At 53.3% G+C, this 23,286-nt stretch overlaps 1 protein-coding gene across 2 annotated transcripts in view; it reads left to right on the forward strand.

Annotated features, from left to right (window-relative positions):
- Cd82 (CD82 molecule) overlaps positions 1 to 11,343 on the forward strand; it is a 43,616-nt gene extending 32,273 nt beyond the window's left edge. For both annotated transcript variants that reach the window (XM_060371992.1, XM_021646564.2), the window contains exons 5-10: positions 1,117 to 1,241; positions 1,355 to 1,429; positions 8,578 to 8,691; positions 9,744 to 9,947; positions 10,184 to 10,267; positions 10,517 to 11,343. In XM_060371992.1, the coding sequence (XP_060227975.1) occupies positions 1,117 to 1,241; positions 1,355 to 1,429; positions 8,578 to 8,691; positions 9,744 to 9,947; positions 10,184 to 10,267; positions 10,517 to 10,594 (680 nt within the window). In that variant the 3' untranslated portion in view covers positions 10,595 to 11,343. The remainder of the gene's footprint in view (positions 1 to 1,116; positions 1,242 to 1,354; positions 1,430 to 8,577; positions 8,692 to 9,743; positions 9,948 to 10,183; positions 10,268 to 10,516) is intronic.
- The last annotated feature ends 11,943 nt before the right edge of the window (positions 11,344 to 23,286 follow it).

The raw sequence follows: 23,286 nt of genomic DNA on the forward strand, positions 1-23,286 counted from the left end.
TCCTGAGATGGTGAGGCCATAGAGCCTCCTTTCCCTGTGGGGCATGGAGATCGCACACCTGTAATGCCAGCAGGTGGGAGCTAGAGGCAGGAGGAGCAGAAGTTCAAGACCATCCTCTGCTCCAGAGAAAGTTTGAGGCCAGCCCAAGCTCTGTGAGACCCAGTCCCAAACAAGCACACAAGAAGGCATCTCTCACTTCAGCGTGAAGCTTTTAGGATGGTTCTGAGGGACTTGTGTAATACAGTTGAGTCCTGTTGGCTGTGAGACGCTACACTAAGTCCCATTTTTCCAGAGGAGGAAGGAGGAAGTAAGTGGCTTGCCACGGATCGTGGCATGCTGGCCGAGCTTGGTCACCTGACTGGGTGCCTAGTCCCTTCAGTAGGCCTGCCCTCTACCTTCCTGGCCCCTTGCTGGCTGAGTCAGACACACACTCCTGTTGTACACAGGGTAGGGGCAACCCCAGGATGCTCCACCCGGCTGCCACCACCTTGGTGAGCAAGTAGTGAGAATGGCCAAGCAGGCCTATGTCACCCCTGCTGGAGGGCCTGGGTTGGCCCTGGCTGTGCCTCATCCCTGGGGGACCACGTGAAGGACTGGCTCTCCCTTCAGCAGAGCTTGAGCCCAAGGCCCTGTAAGAGTCCAGATCTCCAAAAGGTCCCTTTAGCCACCCCCGCTCGCCTTTGCCCTGACGGTGGCTTCTGCTACCTGCAAAGCGTGGCAGACCCCTGCACCAGCTGAAGCTTTTGCACCCGGCAGCCTTTCCCTCCCCCATGTCCTGGCCAGAGAGGGGGGCGGCAGGTCTTCAGGGCGCTCAGCAGACCCTCTGTGATGTCTGCCTCTTGACCCACACCCCCCTCCAACTGGCAGGGCCCCCTAGGAAATACAACCCCTGGCCCCACCCTCCTGAATTCAGTCTCAGGGTTCAGGGAAAATCAGGTGTGGGGCATAGAGAACAAAAGGAAGAAAAAGAACCCTAGGCTGGTGGGAGTGGAGTGTGGCTGCACCCAGGACTAGGTGTCCCCACCCCAGCTCTGAGGAGTCAGGCAGTAGACCTGGACCCAGGCTGCCTTTGCCCTGCGGCTCATGGCTCACTGGGTGCATGTCCTTCTCCTTCAGAAACCTCGTCCAGCTCGATGCAGGTGGGGGCATACGTCTTCATTGGTGTGGGCGCCGTCACCATGGTCATGGGCTTCCTGGGCTGTATCGGTGCTGTCAATGAGGTCCGCTGCCTGCTGGGGCTGGTGAGTCCGGGCCCTGAACCCGTGCTGGCCCAGACCCCTGGGTGGGGAGTTCCTCCTGGGATGGGGCAGACAGCCATGGGCCCACAGCTGACTCTGTATCTCTTTGTCCCCAGTACTTTGCCTTCCTTTTGCTGATCCTCATTGCCCAGGTGACTGTTGGGGTCCTTTTCTACTTCAACTCTGGCAAGGTGAGAACCCTTCTTCCTACTTCTAGCGGGTGAGGTCTGGTGAGATGCCTACGTTGGGGCAGAAAGGAAGCCATTCAGTTGTCACAGACAGCCCAGAAAGTCTTGGCCAGCCTCCTGCATAAAGACTGTCCTCCTCTAGGTGACCAACAGTGTGGGAGTGGCTAGACAGACTTGTTTCCCTTACTGGGGGTGCCAGAGTTGGCCCTCTGCCCCTGGGAGGCCCCTTGGTGGCACTTGTAGATAAAAGTGGGACAGTGTAGGGAGCCTCAGGGCCTGTGATGGAGTCTCTGGTTGCTGTGTGGCCTTAGGCTAGCCACTTCCCTCTCTGAACCTGCCTCACCCTCAGTAAGCAAGGGTGGGAACCACCGGTGCCTGCCTGGGTGAGAGGCTGATACATGCAAGGCAGTTTCTGTCATTACCTCTCTTCAGTCTGTGTCACCTGCTGCCACTGTGCCACACATGAGCCTAGGGAGGTGTCTGTTAACGCAGACATTAGCGCTGTGTAATCAATGTTTAGCTCTCAGGACGGAAAGTCAGACTTAGTGTAGCTCGAGGTCCCAGGGATGTTTGCTGCTGGTTTCTCCACAAGTCTCCTTTAGAAGTTCAGAGACTGGACAGCCCTCCCACTGGGATGAGGCACATGTCACCTCATGGTCACAGGGTGGCTGCCACAGCACCAGGCACAACATCAGCACTGTTGTGGCCAGAAGAACAGAGGATGATGGCAGCCAGGGCCATCATCATTGCTCCTCTCAGACAGCCTTCCTGCACTGGGTCTCGAAGGCGCCTGAGGAAGTTTAGCCTGAGTTGTTCGTGGCTGTTGAGAATCATGACTTCCCAGTGCTCAGGTCTGAGCCCCTGCTGTGTGTACTGACACCACCTAGAAGCTTCATACACATGAGTTCTGGACAGCAGCCCTGCAGGGTGAGTTCCATGTCAGTGGGTAGAGAAACAAGTGCTTCTTATTGAGATAGGGTCTCATTGTGTAGCCCAGGCTGTCCCAGAACTCAGAAATCCACCAGCCTCTGCCTCCTAAGCACTGGATTAAAGGTGTGTGCCGCCTTTAATCTGGAGAAGTGGATGGTGAGGGAGAACATTGATCACAGCCCCTTAGGCCCCCGAGTCTCTGTTGCTGGGTCACACTGGCCACAAACCAAGCTCAGTGCTGACCCTGTTACACCATGTCATCACTAGTCACCACCCAGGTCATGTGAGAGGTGGGGTCATACTTCATCCCTCCTCCATCCTGCCAGTGCAGAAGTCAGAGAGGCCCAGTCTCCCCGACTCCCTTTAGAGGCCTCACTGGGGCCCTGCCGAGCCCTGGGCTCTCCCTCCTATCCTTCCACGCAGCACAGGGCAAGGGCTTCTAGCTCTAGGCCCCTCTTGGAAGCTGAGAATGTTGGTCCAACATGAGCTAACTCTTCATAGACCTGAGAAAGGACCTGGTGCTGGGCTATTCACATACTGAGTTTGGTCATTTTCTTAAAGCATGCAGGAGATTGAAGGGGGGTGGATTTCATTTTCAGATGTGGGTGCTGAGGCACAGAGAGCTTCAGCAACTCCTCCAAATTCACACAGCTAGTGAGCAGCAGAGACAGGATGGAAACCCAGACATCCTGCTTCAGTGAACATGCTGATAAAACATTCGCCATATTGGTTCCTCCCCTGGATCTGCTTTGGTTTATAATTCACACCCAGCCTGTTCTCCAGGTGAGGTGGGCTGGCTCTCAGTATGGGCATAGGCTCCTAGCATGGGCATAGAGCTTCCAGCATGGGCACAGGCTCCCAGCTATAGCACAGGGCTCCTAGCATTTTCATAGGGCTCCCACCATGGGCACAGGGCTCCCAGCATGGGCATAGCACAACTGCAATCAAAATGAGAGAGAAGAAAGCCCGTCCTAGGAGCGGAGCTGCTTGTTTCTGAACCATGACAGCCGAGGGCAGACTTGAGCTCTGAGCCTCCAGGTGGCCAAGGCAAAAGAGGAAATGGTGGAGTCACCAGATGAAAGGAAGCTCCCCTGGATGTCAGGCAGGAAACCTGTGGTTAGGGGAGGAGACTCCTTACCCAACAGGGTATAAGGTCTGGTACCTGTTTCTCCGTTGTGCAGCTTTTCTGGGACCTAGTCAGGATATATTCAGTGCCACAAGGTAGGACACTGGTGGCCTTCAGGGTGTCTGAGCTGCCATAGTAGTGATGACGACAGCACCTCTGGGCTTCAACCCCACATCAGGGGCCAAGCTTGAACACAACCTGTTTCAGATTTACAAGTATTTTTCCATTCGAGAAACAGAGGCTCACAAGAGCCAAGGTGACTTAGACCATGGTCACACACTCAGCAGCCTCAGAGAGACTTCCCAAGCGTCCTTTTGCCTGCTGCTCCGCCACATCCCCAATCTGTGTTAGAAGCCCAGGAACCCAGCTTCTGGATCTGCCTCCAGCCCCGGATCAGGCCTTGGCTCTTTGCAGTGCTGTGTGCCCCACAGCCTTCCCCTGCCACCTGACCACCTCAGTCTCCACGTCTCACTCCTTCCTGCACAGAACAGGGATCCTCCACCGGCTGAGGTTCCAGGCCCCTGCGCTCCTGAGTTAGAAGGAACATAATTTCCCCTCCAGGCGCATTGTAAATCACAGCAGGAGACTAAACATCCCTTGGTGATGTTTATTCCTGGAGACAAGCACAGCTGGGGAGTGGGACAGGGCTTCTCAGGGCAGAGGAAGAGGCTTCTAGATGACTGGCCTCTTCCCAAGGGCCTACTCAGAACTGGTTCTGAGACCCTGGCCACACATGTCACTCAGTCTCTTTCTGCCTCAGCTTCCTCTTCTGTGGAGGTAATGCTTCAGGCCACTTGAGTGTCCCCATCAAGTGTCCCCGTCAGGAATGTGCTCTGGGACAGTAGCTGCAGCCACTCAGTGGCAATGTGGCCCACAAGCAGTACACCAGATCCCCTGTGCCCACTAGCCAGTGTCCCTGGGGAAGTCAGTGGGTACAGTTATGCTAGTGCCCCAGGCCCTTCTGGTCTGTGACATGTCACCACTCTATTCTATTGTTTTGGTTTGAGGCTGAGTTTCATAACTCCAGGCTAGCCTTGGAGTTATTATGTGACCAAGGATGATTTTGAACTTACGATACTTCTTCCTGCTCCTCCCAAGTGCTAGGAGTACCATCAGTACCCTCCCCCCAGTTTCACTCAGTCTGGGGATGAGACCCAGGGCTTTGTGCTTGCCAGGAAAGCACTCAGCCACCAAGATACATCCCCCAGCCTTCCCAGTTCCTCTGTAAGATCTGAATGCTACCAGACATTGGAGGCCCAGGGCCTCCTCCCAGTACTGTGTGGACAGTGGTAAGTTACAGGGTGCATGGCCCAGGGACCTTGGCTGGTCGGCAGGCATCATGGCATCACTTTGCTGGATCCTTTGCTGGGTCGGGGTGAGCAGATAAGCACCGTGGGCAGCTGCACCCACTGTGGTAAATGTTAGGATAGACCCAGCTGAGTGAGCAAGACTTAGGATGAAGTCACAGGGCTCAGGTTGTTGTCACTGCCAGTGTTTACCAAGCCTGTGTTGGTAGCAGGGCCCAGGCCTCGAATTCAGGGGTCCTGCCCACTCTTCAGCAGGCTCTGATGCTGGTTGCTGTGTGACTTGGGTGAAGTTACATACTCTCTCTGAGCTGTTTAGATGTCTAGACCTGGGATTCTCCTGGTCCTCCTAGGGTAGTAGAGTTGGAGGGGACCAAGAAAGAAATGAGGTCTTCCTGCTTCCTTGTTGGCTTGTCTGCAAGATGACAGCTATATGCAAGCTTCCCGTTAACATGTACAGGGATATCAAGAACCTGAATTGGGTTGATGTGCTGGGCTTGGAGAAGGGCCAGGTGGGGCCAGATTGTTCCAGAGATGGTGTTAGGAGAGCTGGCTCCCTCCCAGCTCCAGAAAGCCTGAAGTCATGAGTGTGTTCAAGCCTGTGTGGCAAAGGTGGTAGGCCAGGTGCCCAGTGACCAAGCTTCCCTGTGAATGGCCTGATGTTTCCGGAGAGATTGTCTCAGTGATAGGACAGGTGTCCTTTTCTTCCCAGCTGTGAAGGGAGAAGGCAGCTGGCTGTTGATGTCCCAGGGTCATAGAGACAGAGGTGGAGCCTCTCAATTAAGGTCTGTACAGGGACCTATGCTCGTTGTCAGCCTGTGGTGGCAGGGGGCATGGCACACTCCTGCAGATTGTGTGGGGCAGCAGGCTTCTAGAGTCACACAGTGGATTAGAGGGGACACATCCTGCCCTAGGGCCCAAGCGGAGGGCCTGAGTCATAGCATGCCCTGCCCCAAGGAGCACCAGGCAGCATCTTGGGTGGGACCTTGGGGGACAGTGCTGGTATGTTGTGACACATTAGAGAAGTCTGTGCAGTGTCCCCCAGAACCTGGAGAGGGACCACAGAAAGGAGGGCAGAGGGCACCAGTGATCTTTGGCCCAGGAAAGGACTTAACTAGTCCTGTGAGGTTCAAGCGAGAACTTAAGAGGCCCAAAGCAGTGAGGCAGTGGGAGACTAACAAACTGTGGTGAGCTGCTTGCATTGAGAGACCCCCACCCTGTGGCGTGCTTCTATGGGGTAATGTGCGCCCCATGACAGGAGGCATTTAAGCAGAGGGCAGGAAGGTATGGGAAGGAGTCCCAAGTTGGGTTCTGTGCTGTCATTGAAGGTCCTCTGCCTTTCAGACTGTGAGGCAGCACGATACTTGGAAAAATAACAGTGTGGCCTCTGTGCATGTGCTGGTGAAGTGGGGCTGACCAGGTGGAGGCCTCCAGGATCTGGGAGCTGCACAGATCTGGGCTATGGAATCTGCTGCCGGCTAGATGGCCTAGAAAATGGAGGACCCATGGAGTTAGATTGCCTGTGGTTGGTCTGATGCCCTGGGGAGATATGATCAATGGACATTGCCCTTTTGGGGTCTCACTAGGAGGAACAATGTGACAAGTTGGGGAGGATGATGGGGTTAACACCATCCCAGGGACCGACCAAGGGGACAAGAGATAATCAGCCATGAATCTCAGTCTCCAAAGTGCTAACAGAACTCAGTCCCTTCCTGCTTCTGGTTCCACTCCTCTGCCCCCCGCCTCCAGCTGGCTTGGCCCCCAGGGAACCACTCCAGTAATGCAAGAGGCCCACATATATGGCTGTACAGCACTAGGTGGCAGCCGGGGTCGCTGACGCTAGCCGTGTCAGCCACATCCTGGACTAGAGGATGCTGAGTGATTTCCATGGAAATCACCCACCCTAGGTGGAAATCACCTAGGGCCTTTTATCACCTTTTGGTGCCTGTGAAAGGGTTGTAGAGGAAGTAGGGAAGTCCGGCTGCCATGGCAACCACACTGGGAAACTACAGAGCCCTGTGGCCACAAAGTGGGGACCTACCAGCCGGGGAGGATGTGGAAGGGGTTGGGAGGTGGGTTTACAAGACCTGGGGATTGTCTGCCTATCTAGACCAGAAGCTAGGCCCAGATGGTCAGGGCAGACAGACCCAAGACCTACAGGCCGACTGTATGGTTGTGAGCTGCACAAACCGCAGGGGCTTCTCTGGCCCCATCGAAAATTCTTCTGGTCTGCATGTGGTTGAATGCAAAGGGATCCTCTCGGGTGGATGGAAGGCTTTGATCTGGAAGCAGACAGACCCAAGTCCAAACTTCAGTTCCTGCATGTGGCTGTGACCTAGATAAGTCCACAAGCCTCTCTGGGCCTGTGGTGACAGAACAGGGCCAGTTCTTGGGCCACAGGCCGGGTGGGAGGGTCAGTTGAGATAATTCAGTAAGCGTATTCTGCACAGGTCAGCCACTGTTGAGCTGTACGTCGGAAAGATTCGTTTTCTTTCTTTTCCTGTTTTTTGTTTGTTTTTGAGTTAGAGTCTCATGTAGTCTAGGCTGGTCTCAAAGTGGAAGTATAGCCACAGATGACCTTGACCCTGTCACCCTCCTTGCTGAGTTCTGAGTTACAGGTGTGTGCTACTATGCCCACTTTATGCTGGAGGCTGAACCCAGGTTGACGTAGGCTAGTTCTGTACTAACAGAGCCACATCCCCAGGCCAGGAGGCTTCTTGAAGATTATTCTAGGAGCCTTACTGGGCTGTTCCCCCAGATGAGCAGGGAAGTAGCTAGGAGCGCCGAGATTGCTGGAAGAGGTAGGCATCGTGGGTACAGCGCTCAAGGCTTCCTTTGGCAGGCTGGGGTAGAACATACTGAAGAACGTGGAGGACAGACATGGAGGGCCCTGTGGATCTGCAGCCCAGCCCTCTAACAGTCTCATGTGGCACTGTAGGGGAGGACAGCGTGGTCACATGGCTGAGGCCCAGGCAGGCTGCCTGCCTTGCAGTCTTAGGGCTTTCCTGAGAGACTACAGCCTGTGCCACAAAAGCAAGAAACAGGACATGCTCTGCCTCTTATTTTTGCTCTCTCTAGGAGACTGGCCCTATGCCCAGCAACTGTGAATATTAACCACAGGGAAGGTGTGTTTGTTACCTGTATCCACACACTCAGCTGCACCCTGCCTCACTCCAGCTGCTGGGGACTCAGTAGCCAGCACCCAGACCTCACCCACACCCCCCAGCTGAGAAAATAGACTCCAAGCCCAAATAGCAGATGGGCTCTTGGTGCCAGCATTTAACACTGCAGGACAAGGAGGGCCAGGGAAGGATGACAGAGCCTCAGAGTGTTCTGTAGAGCAGCCTGTGGCCTTTCTGAGGAGATGAAGTTTGACAGGGGAGCTAGCCATGTTCATATCCAGGGGAACAGCATCCTGAGCAGAGGGAGCAGCACAGAGACAGCAAGAGGCCTTGTGTAATGGATCATGGCATGAAAGAGCAGGGGACCAGGGAGTGGGATGACCTGGAAAAATGGCCTGGGACTTTGTAAGCCACTGAGAGCACATTGACATGTCTCCTGAAAGTTGTGAAAAGCCACAGGAGGCTTTTCAGCATTGACAGGAAAGATGAATGGTGAAGCGATAGGCTGTGGCTTACCAGGTCGGCGCTGACAGAATGGGCACATGAATGACCAGGAAGGTGGTTGTCCTGGAGCCATGAGCGTGGCCTGGGATTGCTGAGGTGGAGGAGGCAGTGTTCAGCTATGAGGCCCAGGTTCTAGCCAGCCTGACCCTTGCACTCCCTCTACAGCTGAAGCAGGAGGTGGGCACCATGGTGATGAGCATCATTCAGAACTACAAGGTCAATGCCAGCAGCAGTCGCGACGAGCAGCTGCAGGAGGCCTGGGACTATGTGCAGGCACAGGTGAGGAGGTGTGGCAGTGATGCATGATGGTACATCTGCAGTCTGGTATCTGGATGTCTACAGTCAGGTTGTGTGGTGTTGCCCTTGGCGACAGGGTATGGGTGCTCCTGGCCCCTAAGCACAGCTTTGGAGACAGTTCCCCGGCTCACAGCGCTGACTCTTGTTTGGTGGCCCTGGAAAGGTGACCCCTTTCTGGTGCCAGAGAACAACTGAGGCCCATCTCTGTGTGCTCACTGGGGCAGAGCCGGGTGAGGCTCCACCCTCTCTGTCAGAACTCTTGAAAGCTGGGGAACAGCCTGGAGCCCAGCTTCTCCACACGTGCTTGGAGCGCCCCCTTCTGGCTGCTGCAGATCTGAGCTTGGACACAGGAGATGGCCCAGAAGACACTAGTTCTGCCCTCCCACCCCTACTTGATTGCCAAGGGACCCATCTTTATCTTCCATTCCAGAAAGGTGTTCTGCCCTCTAGCTAGAGAAGTTTTTTCTTTGAAGCAGGGGAATTGAGCCTGTCTTTTTCCACTTTGGTGACCAGGAAGCCCCACACCAGATTTCAGCTGCTGGTGGGTAGCCCTGGCCTTGACAGGGCTGTCACTGCGCTCTCTGGATCCATCTGGGCACATTGCTTTACCCCATTAGGACCTTAATTCCCATTCTTCATCTGTGGAAACCTCAGCTTAGCGTGAAGAGGCAGGACTGGGGTTTGAACCCAGTACCTGACCCCAGATCCCCATGCTCAGTTTGCCTCCTGCCAGCCTCGAATCCCAAACACCTGCTCTTCCACTGAGACTCTGCTCCTCCACTCTCTATGCATATGCTAACTGCTTCTGATTCTGGCTCTCTGCTGTCTTTGTAGCTTTGCTGTTTCTTAAAAGCCTCTTTGAATTCCCTCTTGATGCACAGCACTGAAGTTCAGCCCATGGGCTCTGTGCATCTCCACCATCTGAGGAGGCACAGACATGGCCAGTGTGAGTCCCCACCTGAAGGTGGGCTGCTTGGGATGGGCTGAGTGGCCGATCAAACAGCCTGTCCGCCCTCCCTACTCCCCCCACACAGGTGCAGTGCTGTGGCTGGGTGAGCGTCTACAACTGGGTAAACAACTCAGAGCTCATGGACTTCACGGTGACCACCTACCCCTGCTCCTGTGAGAACATGACAGAAGAGGACAACCAGAACATTGTGAAGAAGGGATTCTGTGAGGTCAACGGCAGCAGCACCCAGGGCACAAACCGCCCCGAAGACTGGCCTGTGTATACTGAGGTGTGTGGGGGCTGGCAGTCAGGAGCTGGGCTCTTTCCTCTTGAGAGGTGCAAGTGTTCCAGCCACTGGGATTGCCTGGGCTGTCCCTCAGGCCTCCTTCCCTCGATACACCCCTCCTTCCAGTCATGGGCTCACATGTCATCTGCAGGTGCACGAGGGGGTCTGCTCACGAGACAGGGAGCCTGGGCAGGCCCCCTGCAGCTGTGCCTGGTGGCTGATGTGCAGTCTCTCCACAGGGGTGCATGGAGAAGGTGCAGGCATGGCTGCAGGAAAACCTCGGCATCCTCCTGGGCGTGTGCTCCACTGTCGCTGTCGTTGAGGTCTGTCCCAACTCTCCCCCATTGTCCCTGCATTGCTGTGATCCTATGGAGTGAGTGGTCCATGGGCCTCTAGAGGGCCCCTGGCCTCCCATCTGGCTGTGTGACATAGGGCACTGCCCCTCTCGGGGGCCTCCTTCAGCAGCCTGCCTTTCTGCCTCAGGGTGGTTGTAACTGGAGCCCCGTGTGGAGCTGGACGGTAGGGTTCGGGGACCTGGGCCGGCCATCCTGACTTTCATCTGTCCTTCACAGCTGCTCGGGTTGCTCCTGTCCATCTGTCTGTGCCGGCACATCCATTCTGAAGACTACAGCAAGGTCCCCAAGTACTGAGGCTGCTGACGTCCCCACTGTCCTGGTCTCTCCACCCTCAGCCTCCCATGAGCCTCTCTGGCTCTTGCCCCTGTGGCCTGTGTTCCTTCCACCACTAAGGCCTCTGGCCCATGCTAGGCAGGTTGTACTGGGAACTTTCTGGGCCTGGACCCTTCTCCCTGCCTCTCTGCCGCCAATATGGGGCCCTGGCTATTCTGTGGCTCTTCCTGTTATTGCTTGGGGTCTTTTTAACAGTTGGAAATGGCTCCCAGGATTACTGTACACAGAATGGCTGGGTTCCTAACCCTACAGTCATATTGTATTAAAAATCAGGAGGGTGGTTGTGGCACCCATGGCTGCCCAGGGATAGGCTACAGGAAAGTCTTAGGGATTTTTTTTTCCCACTGTGACACTTTCTTTGTGGGTTTTCCATGTTTCTGTGGGAGACAGAGAGGATATTCAGTCCTTTCCCACACTTGAAATGACCCTCTCTCCCCAAGCTCAGCTAAGCAGCAGTTGGGTCACTGCCCCAGGCAGCATCTAGTGAGCTCTTCTTTGGCGAGGGACCCGACTGCTTAGGCCCCCGAGCAGGCCTGGCACGGGACCCTGAGTCGTCCGTGGACAGGAGAAGGGGCATCTGGACTGGTGTTTCTTGGCAGCTGTTCCCTGTCCCCTGGGCTAAGGGTGGGTGAGGCTGTGCCTTGCAGGGTGGGAGAGGGGCTCCATATGCTCATCTCTGAAATGAACTATTAAAGGTGGGTTTATAACGATCCAGTCTGAGGAGGTGGAATCCTGAACTGTGGGGTGAGGGGATGTGGCGGTGATGGGAGAGAGACATTTTCACGATAAGCAAGGCAAGTAGGATGTGCAGATTTGGGGCTGTTTGAAATGAACACTCAGCCTGGACAAACTCAGAGCCAAATGACCCAGTGAGGAAGTACCCACAGGGAGGGGAGGGATAGCCAGGTGGGCACTTCTCCCATTCACCTGTAGGGCCTGGAGGACAAGAAAGGGTAGGCTGCAGGGGAGGGAGCCTTGCCTCCTGGTGAGCTACTCTCTAGGCTGTGAAGGGGGGGGTGTGCTTCAGCAGTGCCCACCAGGTGGCGCTGCTGCCTCATTTTAGGAGCTCAGGGACCCAAAGGTTCCTAGTACCACAGGCACAGGGCCTGCCCTAAGTCTGGGATTCTCTCAGCCTGTGGGACACTTAGGACAGTGAAAACTCCAGTGCACAGAAGTGGGAATGGAGCTGTAGAGCTGGAGGGGACACGGAATCTGCATTCTTGCAAACCAGGAAGTGGTTCCTGAGTTGAGTTGACTTAGATTGACAGGATCTGGTGAGAGTGAGCCAAAAAGAAAAGAGCGTCCAGGATTCAACCAGAGTCTGGTCCTGGCACAGAGAGGGTCAAAGAACTTTCTGTGGTCTGAGTCTGTCTCTGTCCATAGAAACTCACTGCCAGGCCTACCATAACATCCTGCCTCTGGCTAGGATTAGGAAGCCTGGGTTCCCTGAAGACTTTCTTTCTGTCTCTCTTTCTCTCTGTGTGTCTCCGTCTCTCTCTCTCTGAAGGCAGGGGTTTAGCTGGGCAGTGTGGGGCCTGTCTGGGATCTGGAGTGCGCATTTACCATGTTCCAGAGCTGGGATCTCTGAATAATGCTGGACCAGTTTTTTCCCCATTGATGACCTTCTTTGTTCTACAAAGTATCATATTAAAATAGAAAGCTGGGCACAGTGGTGCACCTTTAATCCCAGCACTCAGGAGGCAGAGGCAAGAGATTCTCTGTGAGTCTGAAACCAGTCTGGTCTATGTAGCAAGTTCCAAGACAGCCAGGGCTACATAGTGAGACTCTGTCAAAAGAACAGCAGAAAACCCACGACCAAACCATAAAACATTACAAGAAAAATACATCTTTGAGGAACTGCAGGCTGGGGTGAAATAAACAACCCAGTGGCCCCATTAGGCAGAAAATGCATTCAGCATGCCTACACCACTCTACACAGCTACATCCTCAGCAGACATCACTAATCAATCACTGATCCTATTTTTCAGCCTAGGCTCTCTCTGGACATACTTAATGGCCTCCATCACTCATTGTGGCCTTAGATTTCTCAGTACTATCAATCAATCTTTTGGAACTCAGAGTGAAAACAGTTGCCATCCTTAAGCTTTCAGGGTTATGACAAAACAGGAAGTTCTACTTTGAGCTCTGTTGTGGTGGGAAGCAAAAGGAGAAACTTTGTCAGGTTTAGAGGTGCCCCTTCCTGTCCCTGTTCTTAGTGCTAGGGAAGGTGTGACTACCTGGATTCTAGACCTCATCGCCAACATGACAGCTTTCCTGTCATGGGGGTTGTGAACCCCTCGGTGTGCCCAGCTGTGTGCTACCCACAAGCACCAGGCACAGAAGCTTTGCTGTTTGCCAAGGATGATCCGGGAAGGCCAGTGGCTGATGCAGTGGCGTCCCAATAGCATGTGCCAGGAGCCTTGTTTCACAGATACTGAAGAGCGTGAAGTAAATGAGTTGAGCATACCGCCCTAGCTGGGGGGAGGTGAGGTGGGGCAGGGACTTTTGATGGCTTTGCTGCATAGTAGAGTTAAGCCGAGGACACCTAGCCTTTTCCCTTGTCACGGGTCAGAGAAGGCTAGTCAGGAGATAGCTGGGGCCTGTCTCCTGCTCACTGACGGTTCTGTAAGAGAGCAGGCAGGGCAGGATGGGGGTTCTCTACTCCAGTGTAGTAGATATGTCAGGGGCCTGCATCAGATATTGGAGCTTGAGGGCCAAGCTTGTCTCAGGTCTGTGTAGGGCCTGGAAAGGTCTGGACCACCTAGAGGCCTTACCTCTGGGCCTGGGGGAGGTTGAAGGCAGCCCGTTCCTGCTTTGCGGAAGAACCACTGCTTCTGGGACAAGAAGCTGACTGAACTCAGGGGAGGCTACAGGACTCTGGGCAGGGTTCTTGGGGTCTCCCTTTTATGCCTGAAGCTTTGGATTTAGCAAGGTGGTACAAGGCCCTCAATGGGGTGCCTCTCCACACTGGCAACCCCAGCCAGAGGATGTAGCCATTTCTCTTGGCCCCACCCATCCTGCAGTGCCCCAGGATGAGCAGACCAGTCCAATCTGTGGCAAGTGGGATGTAGGAATGCTGGGTTCTGTGGGGGTGACTGGAGGGTGGCTGCTGGGTGGGCAGAGTATTCCTACCCTGAAGTTCTGCTAGCGGGGAGGAGGGAGTTCCAGGTTGGGGTCGATGCTAGGGGTCCCTTAGCCCCCTGGGGTTGGAAACAGTATGTAGAGTAGGTCTCTTGCTCCCTCCCCCAGTCTCTTCCCAGCCTCTTCTTGGCCTGAGTGTAGGAAGTGGACTGTCTAGGAAGCTGAGACATGCCCCCAACACACACACACATGCACACATGAACACAGGAATGGCCGTCAGGTAGCCTGGCACTGAGAGCCAGATTATAGTAGGCTCCACGCTGAAGAGCATAAAGGAACACGCCAAGGTCATGGGCTAGGGGTACAGCCCGGGCTGACAGCTCTCACCTGCCTGCTTTACCTAAAACCTCCTGAGTGGAGGGCACCAGCGCCAGGACTGCAGCCCACACAGCTGGCTTCGAAGGCCACCTGGGCCCCTGTCAGGGAAGGAGGTGACGGTCCAAGAGATGCCCTGGTGATTAGATGACCCGTATGTTCTGTATACACTCCTGCCTGCGTTCTAGGGGGATGCACCACAGAGGGCCCTGGAACCAAGAAAATAGGGTATCAGTGGGCTTGAGCAGATTCCAAAAAGACGTTGGGCCTGTCCCACCCACCTCATTCTATAGCTCTGCCTACCACTAAAAAAAAAAAAAAAAAAAAAAAAAAAAAAAAAATCTGAGGGTTTCACTGAGCTGGGAAAACCCCAGGCTGTGTCATGCTGTCACGCCTTTCCTGTGTGAAATCTGGTCACTGTGACCTGTCATTGCAACTCTTCCCTACCCCAAGTCATCCTTCCCTTCCAGGCCTGTGAAACTCTGTCAGGAGGGACCTGGCCCCTAAACCCTGAGGTGCCCCATCCCAGGACCTGGGGCTTTGGCTCTCCACCCCCTCACAGGGCTGCTGAGCTCTCTGTGCTCCTTGTAAGGCCTTCAGTGGCCGCCAGCGCCACCTCCAGATTGCTGTCCCTCCTGCCATGATCCAGGCTAGGGACATGCTGGGCAGAAGACTGGCACATGGGCATGTTGGGCAGAGGGGAGAAGGGTGTTCTGGGTAGTACCCAGTGGTGCCTGGGCTGGGCAGGACTGTGCCTTCCAGCCCTGTGGAAGCCAGTGCAGGGCGCTAGGGCGACGATAGCATAGATGATGAGTGGGAAGGAAGTTTTAATCTAGGACTGGATCTTGTAGATGGGTCGGAGCGAGATGCAGAGGCTGAGGGGCTGTGTTTGGGGAATTTCAAGGGCCAGTGTACAGTTATTTCAGACTAACTGGTATGGCTGGTGGGGAGGAGTTGCTCTAAATGCCAGGCCAGGGTATGTGCATGCACACACACCCCACCTGTGTGCCAGACCTCCAAACTCCCAAGGTCACAGTCTGTTCCCAGCTAGGTAGAGTCCCAGCCCTGCAGATTTTGTTGGGAGGGCCCTATCAGAGCAGAGTACTGCAGATGCCCATCAATTCCCAGCCTGTTCCTAGTCTGGAGGTCCTTCAGGCAGTCGCTTCCATAGAATGATGACAGAAGGGTGTATGTAAGAGATAGGACCTGGGTCATCCAGTCACCACGGCATCTCCTGGCTATGGCTGGCACTCCTTTCTGCCTCAGGAGTGCCTGGCTATTCTTTAGGGGGTTTTCCAAACCTGTGGACTAACGCTAATTCACCCCATCAGTGCTCCCTGGAAACTAAGAGAATTTTGAGTCTCTTAGAACATAGCCTTGGAGCTAGCAAGATGGCACCACACATAGACATACTGGTTCAGAAGTGTGGTTCTCCACAGTCGGTGGCTTCTGGGAGGCTGTGGGTGGGGAGACGCAGTGATCTTTAGCGGGATGGCTGCTGAGAGTTTGACCATGCTCCAGTGAGTATATGGGCAACACAAATTTTACTTTTGTTGTTGTTGTTTTTGTTTATTTTTCTTCTTATTCTTTGGGGGGAGGTTCATATGGGTTTGGGAGCAGACCTGGGAGGACTGAGAAGTGAATGTGACCTGGGTGTGAATGTGAAACTCATGAATAATCAAAAATATGTTGTGGGGAAAAAAAGCACTGGCTGCTCTTCCAGACGCACATGGTGGCTCACAAATGTCTTCAAGGGCCTTCTTTCTTCTGGCCTCTGGGTGTGCTGCACACATATGATGCAGAGACATACATCCAGGCAAGCCACACACAAAATAATAAAACAATTTTAAACAGCAGCACTGTGAGATGAGACTGGGACTGGGGTGTGACAGCATCTGCCTAGCGTGTATGGAGCTCTGGGCGCCATCTCAGCACTCCACAAATAAAAGAACACAGAAGCAGAAGGCCCTGCCCCCCTCCCCTGCCCACATGGCTGTGCACTGGTCCACATAAGGGTCCTTATGTACACAGCTGGACATGGGCATGAGAACGTATCCCAGCCTGAGACAGGCACACCCACCCTCATGAGCAAAGATACACCTCAGCATGCAACTGCCCACTGCTGTGAGCACAGGCTACGCCAAGTGCACCATGGGATACCCCAGGGCACCCTGGGGAAGGAAATAGAAGAATGGAGCATGGCTACAAGCAGGAAGGGGGGAGTGCTAGTCACACCCCACTGAAATCAAGTCAGGTCAGAAGAGCCCCGTTCCCAGGGCTGACAGGATAAACGGCCTCATTTCATTTGAGTCTTGTAAGGAAAACAGAGCTGTAACCCAGTGTGACGGGGAAGCACACAAGGTCCCACACATGCTTCTTGAGAACCCCACGAAAATGTCTCAGCTCCAGTGGCACTCCATCTCCTGCAAGTGGCCCTCTCATGACTGAATAAGGTCTATGAGGAGATAAGGCCGTGGACCTTCAGGAGGGTAACCACCAGTCCCAGAGTCAGGGTAGCCTGATAGAACAGAGCCCTCCCCCGCTGCCTCAAATGCCTCAGGCAACAGCCTCTGTCTGGGAGCAGGATAGACTTTTCTGAAAGACATTGGGGGAAACAAGAACAACTAAAGTCTGAGGCCTATGGGCAGGATGGATGAAAGGTGAAGCCTGGAGGAGCCACAATTCAGTATGTGAGTATGTGACAGCATCATGCTCACCATTACAGCTCAATGGCCTCTTGGAGACTGTGACTCAGGGTCAATGACCTTTTCATCAGGCCTCAAGACTAGCAGGAATTGAAGACTTCATTCAGAAAAAAAAAAAAAAAAATGGAGAAGCTAGGCCTTTACTGAGGTGGCACACCTAAGAAGTCCAGCTTTCCATCCATGGATTCATGGATTCATGGAAGCCATCCTGGATTCTATGCCAGGCACTTACTCATACCCTGGAAGGAACCAGGGCTCACCCAGAAGAGCAGGGTCCATGCAGCTATTGACTTTACTGTGGGTGGAGCCAGGGACACAAAAGATGAATACAAGCTAGGAAATGTGCTTGTGTCGGGGACAAAGAAGGCAGAAGGCAGCATTGGGAATTAAAACTCTGTTTCCCTGACAGTAAGTGCCCACGACAAATGAAAGAAGACAATCTCTGGACTAGCTGCTGTCACCTGGCTGCCCCCTGGCCTGGGACATTACGGGCTACCACTCTTTCAAGATGGGGAGGGAGATGTCAAGAGCAGGCACGGGAACCGATAAAAATGTGAATGCATACAAGGCACTTCCTACTCCTTCCCCCAGCTCCTGCTCCCATTTCCCAGCTGGTTCCTGATTTGGGGCCACCCGTCTGTGCACCTGGCAGGAAGACCTTTCTCAAGAGGCCAGGGGAACTGGCTGCAGCTTAGATGGGTGGAGCCGCTTAGTCCAGGATGGGCTAATGGTTTACTTATCCAGCAGCTGAGGACAAAGGTCATCCAGGTGTGCTGTGTAGACATCCTGCTTTTGAGGATTTAAGCATGGGGTTAACTAATGAGGGATGGGGTCACTAGGTCCCCATGACTGTACTGGGGAAAGCTCATGCCTGTCCCATGACACGATCTGCTTTTCATCTGCTGTGGAGTAGGGCACTAGAAGAGCTCTGGTGGGGGTGGAGAGAAGGGGCAGAGAGGGTAGCGGAGGGGCTACTGCTCTAGGGGTGGATACAGTTTTTACCCTGTGTCTGGGTACTGTGCTCAGCTGTTGGCAAAAGTAGCTGCCTTTTATCCAATTCTGCATTTCCGGTCAGCACAACTCTGGCCAGCTCCCACAGGACTTGGCTGGGTTTGTGACTTGATTTGGCCAGCAGGATATGGGGAAGAGACTGTGTGCCAATCTAAGCCAGAGACTCAAGTGGTTGTGAACACACACACACCTGGCACTGCATATGAAGCCCAAGTCATTGTGATGGAAGCTAAGAGGTAGGTCTCATCACCTGGTCCAGGCAGCAACATCCTGCCCCCTCCCCAGCAGAGCCACCTGTTAACTCACAGCCTCTTGTTGCCACAGTTGCAAGTGAAGGCCAGCAGAGCCTGTAGCTGATCCACATAAACAATAGTGCTTTTGCGCCTGGAAACCGAAGGTCAGTTATTCCACCTAGGGCATTAACCTATCTGATGGTGACCTCAGATAACAATGACAGCTTGCTTCTGAGCCCTTGACTGATGGAACCTCATTTCATCCTTCCAGGCACATCCTTTTCGTTAATAGTCAGGAAAGCAGGCTCCAGGGAGGGGACAGTGGTCCAGGGTAAGACGGAGGGACAGTCAGAGCCAGAGTGGAGCCAAGGCGCCCATCCTCATAGACTCATTGTCTGACTTCTTCCGACAGCCTAATGTCAGAGAGAAGAAGTGGTGTGGGAGTGGATGCATTCTGGACACAAGAGCTGAAGTCATTTGGAATGCTCTCAGTCTCCCACTCCCCAGTCACTCCTAGCCTCCCCCAGCACTCCCCATGGCCAGCCTGGGCCTCTGATGCCCTGTGCTTCTTCACTGGGAAAAGCATGGGTGACATCCATTCCAGGTGTTGGGGCCATTTGCTTCCTTCCCACTTTTTATTTGATCAACAGGGCCTCCTAAAGGGTAAATTGTTAGAATGGTCTTATTTTCTCCTTTTTTGGGGGTGTGAGAGTGGAGGAGGAGAGTTGAGGCAGTGTCTCATTGTGTAGCTCTGGCTGGACTGAAATTTGCCGTGTAATCCAGGCTGGCCTCACACTGTGGTGACCCTTCCTTCCTCCACTTCCACAAGTTCTAGAATTGCAGGATGCAGCACCAGACTCAGGTGAGATCATTCTCCCTTTAGTGATGAGTTTTCCGTGTTTCTGTTATGTGCCAAGCCCTCTCTCATCCCTGAGGTCTTCCTATCCAGGCCAGGCAGGTTAGGATTGCCATGCTTTACAGGCAAGAAAAGGGGAGCTCCAGAGAGGCACAGAAATCTCCTAATAAAGTGGCTATACCAGACCCAGCCTCCAGTTTAGCTGACTTCAGGCAGGTGTCTTTGCCCTGACCATCATAGTTGTGGCTTTAAACAACAACAACAAAACAAAACAAAACAAAACAAAACAAAAAAAATTGTATCTCTGGGGATGTAGCTCATCTAGAAGATGGCTTGCCTAGCCCTGGACTTGATCCCCAGCACTTCATAAGCTGGGCATGATAGCGTCTGCCTGTGCGAGATAGAGGCAGGAATACCGGATATTTAAAGTCAAACTTGCCTACATATAGCAAGTTCAAGGCCAGGCTGGGCTACAAGAAATCCTGTGTCAGATAGATAGATAGATAGATAGATAGATAGATAGATAGATAGATAGATATTATATAGATGATAAATATATGATGGATAGATTGGTAGAAATTATATAGATGATGGATAGATTACATAGATGATTGATAGATAGATGATAGATTAATTAGATGATGGATGGATGGATAGATAGCAAGATATTATATAGGTGATAGATATATGATGGATAGATTAGTAGAAATTATATAGATAATAGAATGATGATGGATAGATTACATAGATGATTGATGGATGGATGATAGATTAATTATATGGATGATGGATGGATAGATAAACTACCTCAGCCTGTGTGTGCAGTGGCAGAGGTCTGAAAGGCTGAGAGGAGAAAGGACACTGCAGGACAGTGTCTCCTGACCTCAAGTGTCAACTGGCTTTCTGTCAAATTGCTGACTTCCAGGGTGGCACAGAGGGTTCCACCGCTGAGGAAGAGGTGCACTTGCTGACTTGCTGAAGGGGTAAGAACCGCTGCTTCAACCTGCTAGCTGAAAGATGCAGACATAGCTATCCTTCCTTCCTGCTCTCCATCCTGCCTCTCTGCTCTGTGGCTCCCATTGCTGCCTTCCACCACCAGGCTATAGGCCTGCCCGAACTGTTGACCAATGGGAGATGCAGGAGTGTCCAGGATACTTTTTCTTTCCAGATGATCACATCCCCAGAGAGAGAGAGAGAGAGAGAGAGAGAGAGAGAGAGAGAGAGAGAGAGTGTAAGCTCACTCATGTGCTCCCATGCAAGTGCGTGTGTGAGTGCATGTTCATATATTCATATAGTTCATGTGTGTGTGCATGTGCATGTATGTATGTGTTCCTTTGTGTGTGTGTGTGTGTGTGTGCACATGTGTGTATGTATGCCTGTGTGTGTGTGGTTGTGGTAGTGGGGCAGTTAGCTCCTAACCTGTAAGGATCCAGAGAACCTACCCCAAGTGCCTGGCCAATCAGAGCCCCTACCAAGGTGCCTTGCCAATAAGAATCTGCCCTCTGTGTCTCTGGAGCACTGTACCAGGGTAGAGGAGAGGTACAGAGAGGAGGCTGGGCGCTTGAGGGTTTTCTAAGCAATGAGGGAAGTCCCATTCACATACTATTACCTTCCCTGGGACACTGGGGGCTTTAATGCTAAGCCACTGCCCTCTGGACCTTCAGTTTCTGTTACATTTCCTTTTTGAGACAGCCTCTTACCAGGTAGCCCAGGCTGGCCTGGTTCTTCGTTACACTTCTAGGCTTCTCTCAGATTTGTATCAGTCTTCCTTCTGAGTGCTGGGATTACAGATGTGAGCCAGCTCGCCCGCCCAGCTACCTTAGCTTTAAACTCCTGAGCCTGGTGGCCAGTAGACACAGTTGTAGCTACTCCCCCATGACAGCCGCACCTCCTCCTGCACAATTCTGGCCAACCTTCACTTCTCACAGATGAGAGAGGACAAGTTTGCGTAGCTGCCACAGTAGACTTTGGACTCAGCCATCCTGACCTCCTTTCAGAGTCTAAGCCTTGCGCCTGCCAGCTTTTCTTCCCCAGCAGGCCACATTTGCAAATGGGTGGTCGGAATTCACTTATACCTTCCTTCCTGCTGACCTGGGTCACAGTGTCAGGCCCTGGCTGCACAGCAATCTCCCCCCTGAATACACAAACCTGAATACACCCCTAGCCTCTCTATGGTGAATGCCTCCAGACTGTCTGCCAAGTAGGCTGCAGGTTCTAATCCAAGCTCTGCTCTCCTCATTGGTTCCTTCTCTCAAAACTGGGCCTAATCCTGGCCCTGCCCTGCAGAGCCACAGGACACCTTGAGTTCCTGAGCTCGCTGGCCAAGAAAGGAACAGAAAGGCTGCTCAGTGTAGAGCCAGCCAGCCATGCCTGTCTCCAGCCTTGCCCTGGCAGTGGTAGCCTCTGATGGAATGTGGATTCCTCAGAGGCTTCCGCTTTGTGTTATGCCCCACTCCCAGCTGGCAGCACAGGGACCGACATGGAGACCGACATTTAACACACCTTGTGGAAGGGAGGGAGGAAATGTGCCCGTTCTCAGCCCCAGAGTGAAACACAGTGCTGCAGAGAGCTGAGGCAGCAGGCAGCTCCTGTGGAACAGACCTGTCTTCCTGGCCTAGTCACCCTTCAGGCTCTTCTTAGAGACCCGGGTCCTTGACGGAGGGGTTCAGGGAATCCAGTCTTTAGTATCTGTCAGTGTAGACACACAGGTGAGTTAAGACATACCACCAATGGGTGTGGTGGCTCAGGCCTGTAATCTCAGTTGCTCTACCCAGGAGGTAGGGCAGTGGATTAGAAATTCAAGGTCAGTCTGAGAAAAATGGTAAGACTATCTCAAAATGAAATATGTGTATTTTCTAAATGTTTGAATGGCTAAGGAGGTAGCTCAGTTGTAGGACAATTGCCTGGAACTTGGGAAGCCCTGGCTTCTGTCCAGTGCCTAGGCTTGGTGCCAGCATACCCTCCTGCCTGAATGGGAGGGCAGGAGAGAGACCTGGAGAGCTTCTTAGGAGGTGTCATGGGGGTCAGCCTTGAGGGGAGGTGCCAGTCAGCCAGGAGATAAGAAGATAGAGGATAGGGAGGCTCAGGGTCTTGTGTATTGGGATTCCCCCAAGAGAAAGGACACTCCCAGACCAGGTCCTCAGTGTGCCCTGCTTGTGGACAACAGAGGGCAACACTTTCCAAAATAACCCAGCTTAGAACAGGCCTGTGACCTGTGACCAGCCCCACCCTGGCATGGCGGAGGCCACTGAGCTCTAGAAAGACATCTGCCTGGGCCAAACCACAGCCAGACTTACAGGCCAGGCCTTAGGCCTGCAATTCAATGATGGTCCCTTGGGACCCCAGAAAGGAAAAGGGTCTGTGCGTGCAGAAGCAGGGGAGAGTGTTGGAGAGTTAGATATCCCTTTTAAGCCTGAGTCTCATGAAGTGCAGCGTCTAGCAAAACTTCTCCAAAGTAGTCTTTGTTCACCCCACCGTCTCACATGTGAGTGTGTCTGTGTGTGTGCTCATGAGACTGAGTCTGCATGGCTCTTGACTGCAGAAATGCTGCTGCTTCTGTGAGACGAGTACCTAGCTCAACAAATGAACAGAAGAGTTCCAGTGCGTCTGCACATAACTCCCACTCCTGGGTCTAGAGGACACACTGAGAGCCTTCGGGTGTGCACTGGACACACTCACTCCTAGCTGGTGAACAGACAGAAGGGATACCACAGCTGCTCTGCACTGACAAGGGTCCCCAAGGAGAAGGAGCAGTATTGGGAGACCCTGGAGATGAAGAGGATTCTGGGACCCAGTCCTAGAAGTGAGCCCAAAGCAGGAGGAATGGAAGCTAGAGGGGTGGGGAAAAGAGCATGGAAATATGAGTGGGCATGGGTGAGGGGACAATTAGCATCTTTGTTGGGTCACTGTGATGTCTGGAGGGGCTTGAGTCGGGGCACGGGGTTCAGTTTCAAGTCCAGCATGTCCACATGGCATGGTTGCTGCTGATAAGACAGAGGAGGACAGCAAGCTGTGCCTCTGTCAGGGATGGAGGGACTTCTCACCCGGTGTCACCACTAAAACCTGAGCAATCACAGGTAAATGGAATGGGCTGCTGATCCTAAATAAAAAAATCCATCAAACAAGTGGGGTCACAGGTGAGAGAACAAGGGTCTGAGTATGCTTCCTGGTTCCAGTTAGAGCAATGTTGGGACTCCTCTAGGGCTTGGTGACCCTGAAAAAAAAAAAAAAGAGCATAGCTACAGGCAAATGGGAGGCTGTCATGGAATAAGAAACCCTGAGAAGTCTAGGCTGAGAGGTTGGATAGTGAGCTGTTGGGGAATATGTACAGGGCCTGTGGTTAGAGAAGAGGAGAGGAAGATGGCCAGAAGGATGTCCATGTGGGGAAAAGTG

Source organism: Meriones unguiculatus, chromosome 18 (assembly GCF_030254825.1).
Source record: "Meriones unguiculatus strain TT.TT164.6M chromosome 18, Bangor_MerUng_6.1, whole genome shotgun sequence".
NCBI classification, from domain to species: Eukaryota; Metazoa; Chordata; class Mammalia; order Rodentia; family Muridae; genus Meriones; species Meriones unguiculatus.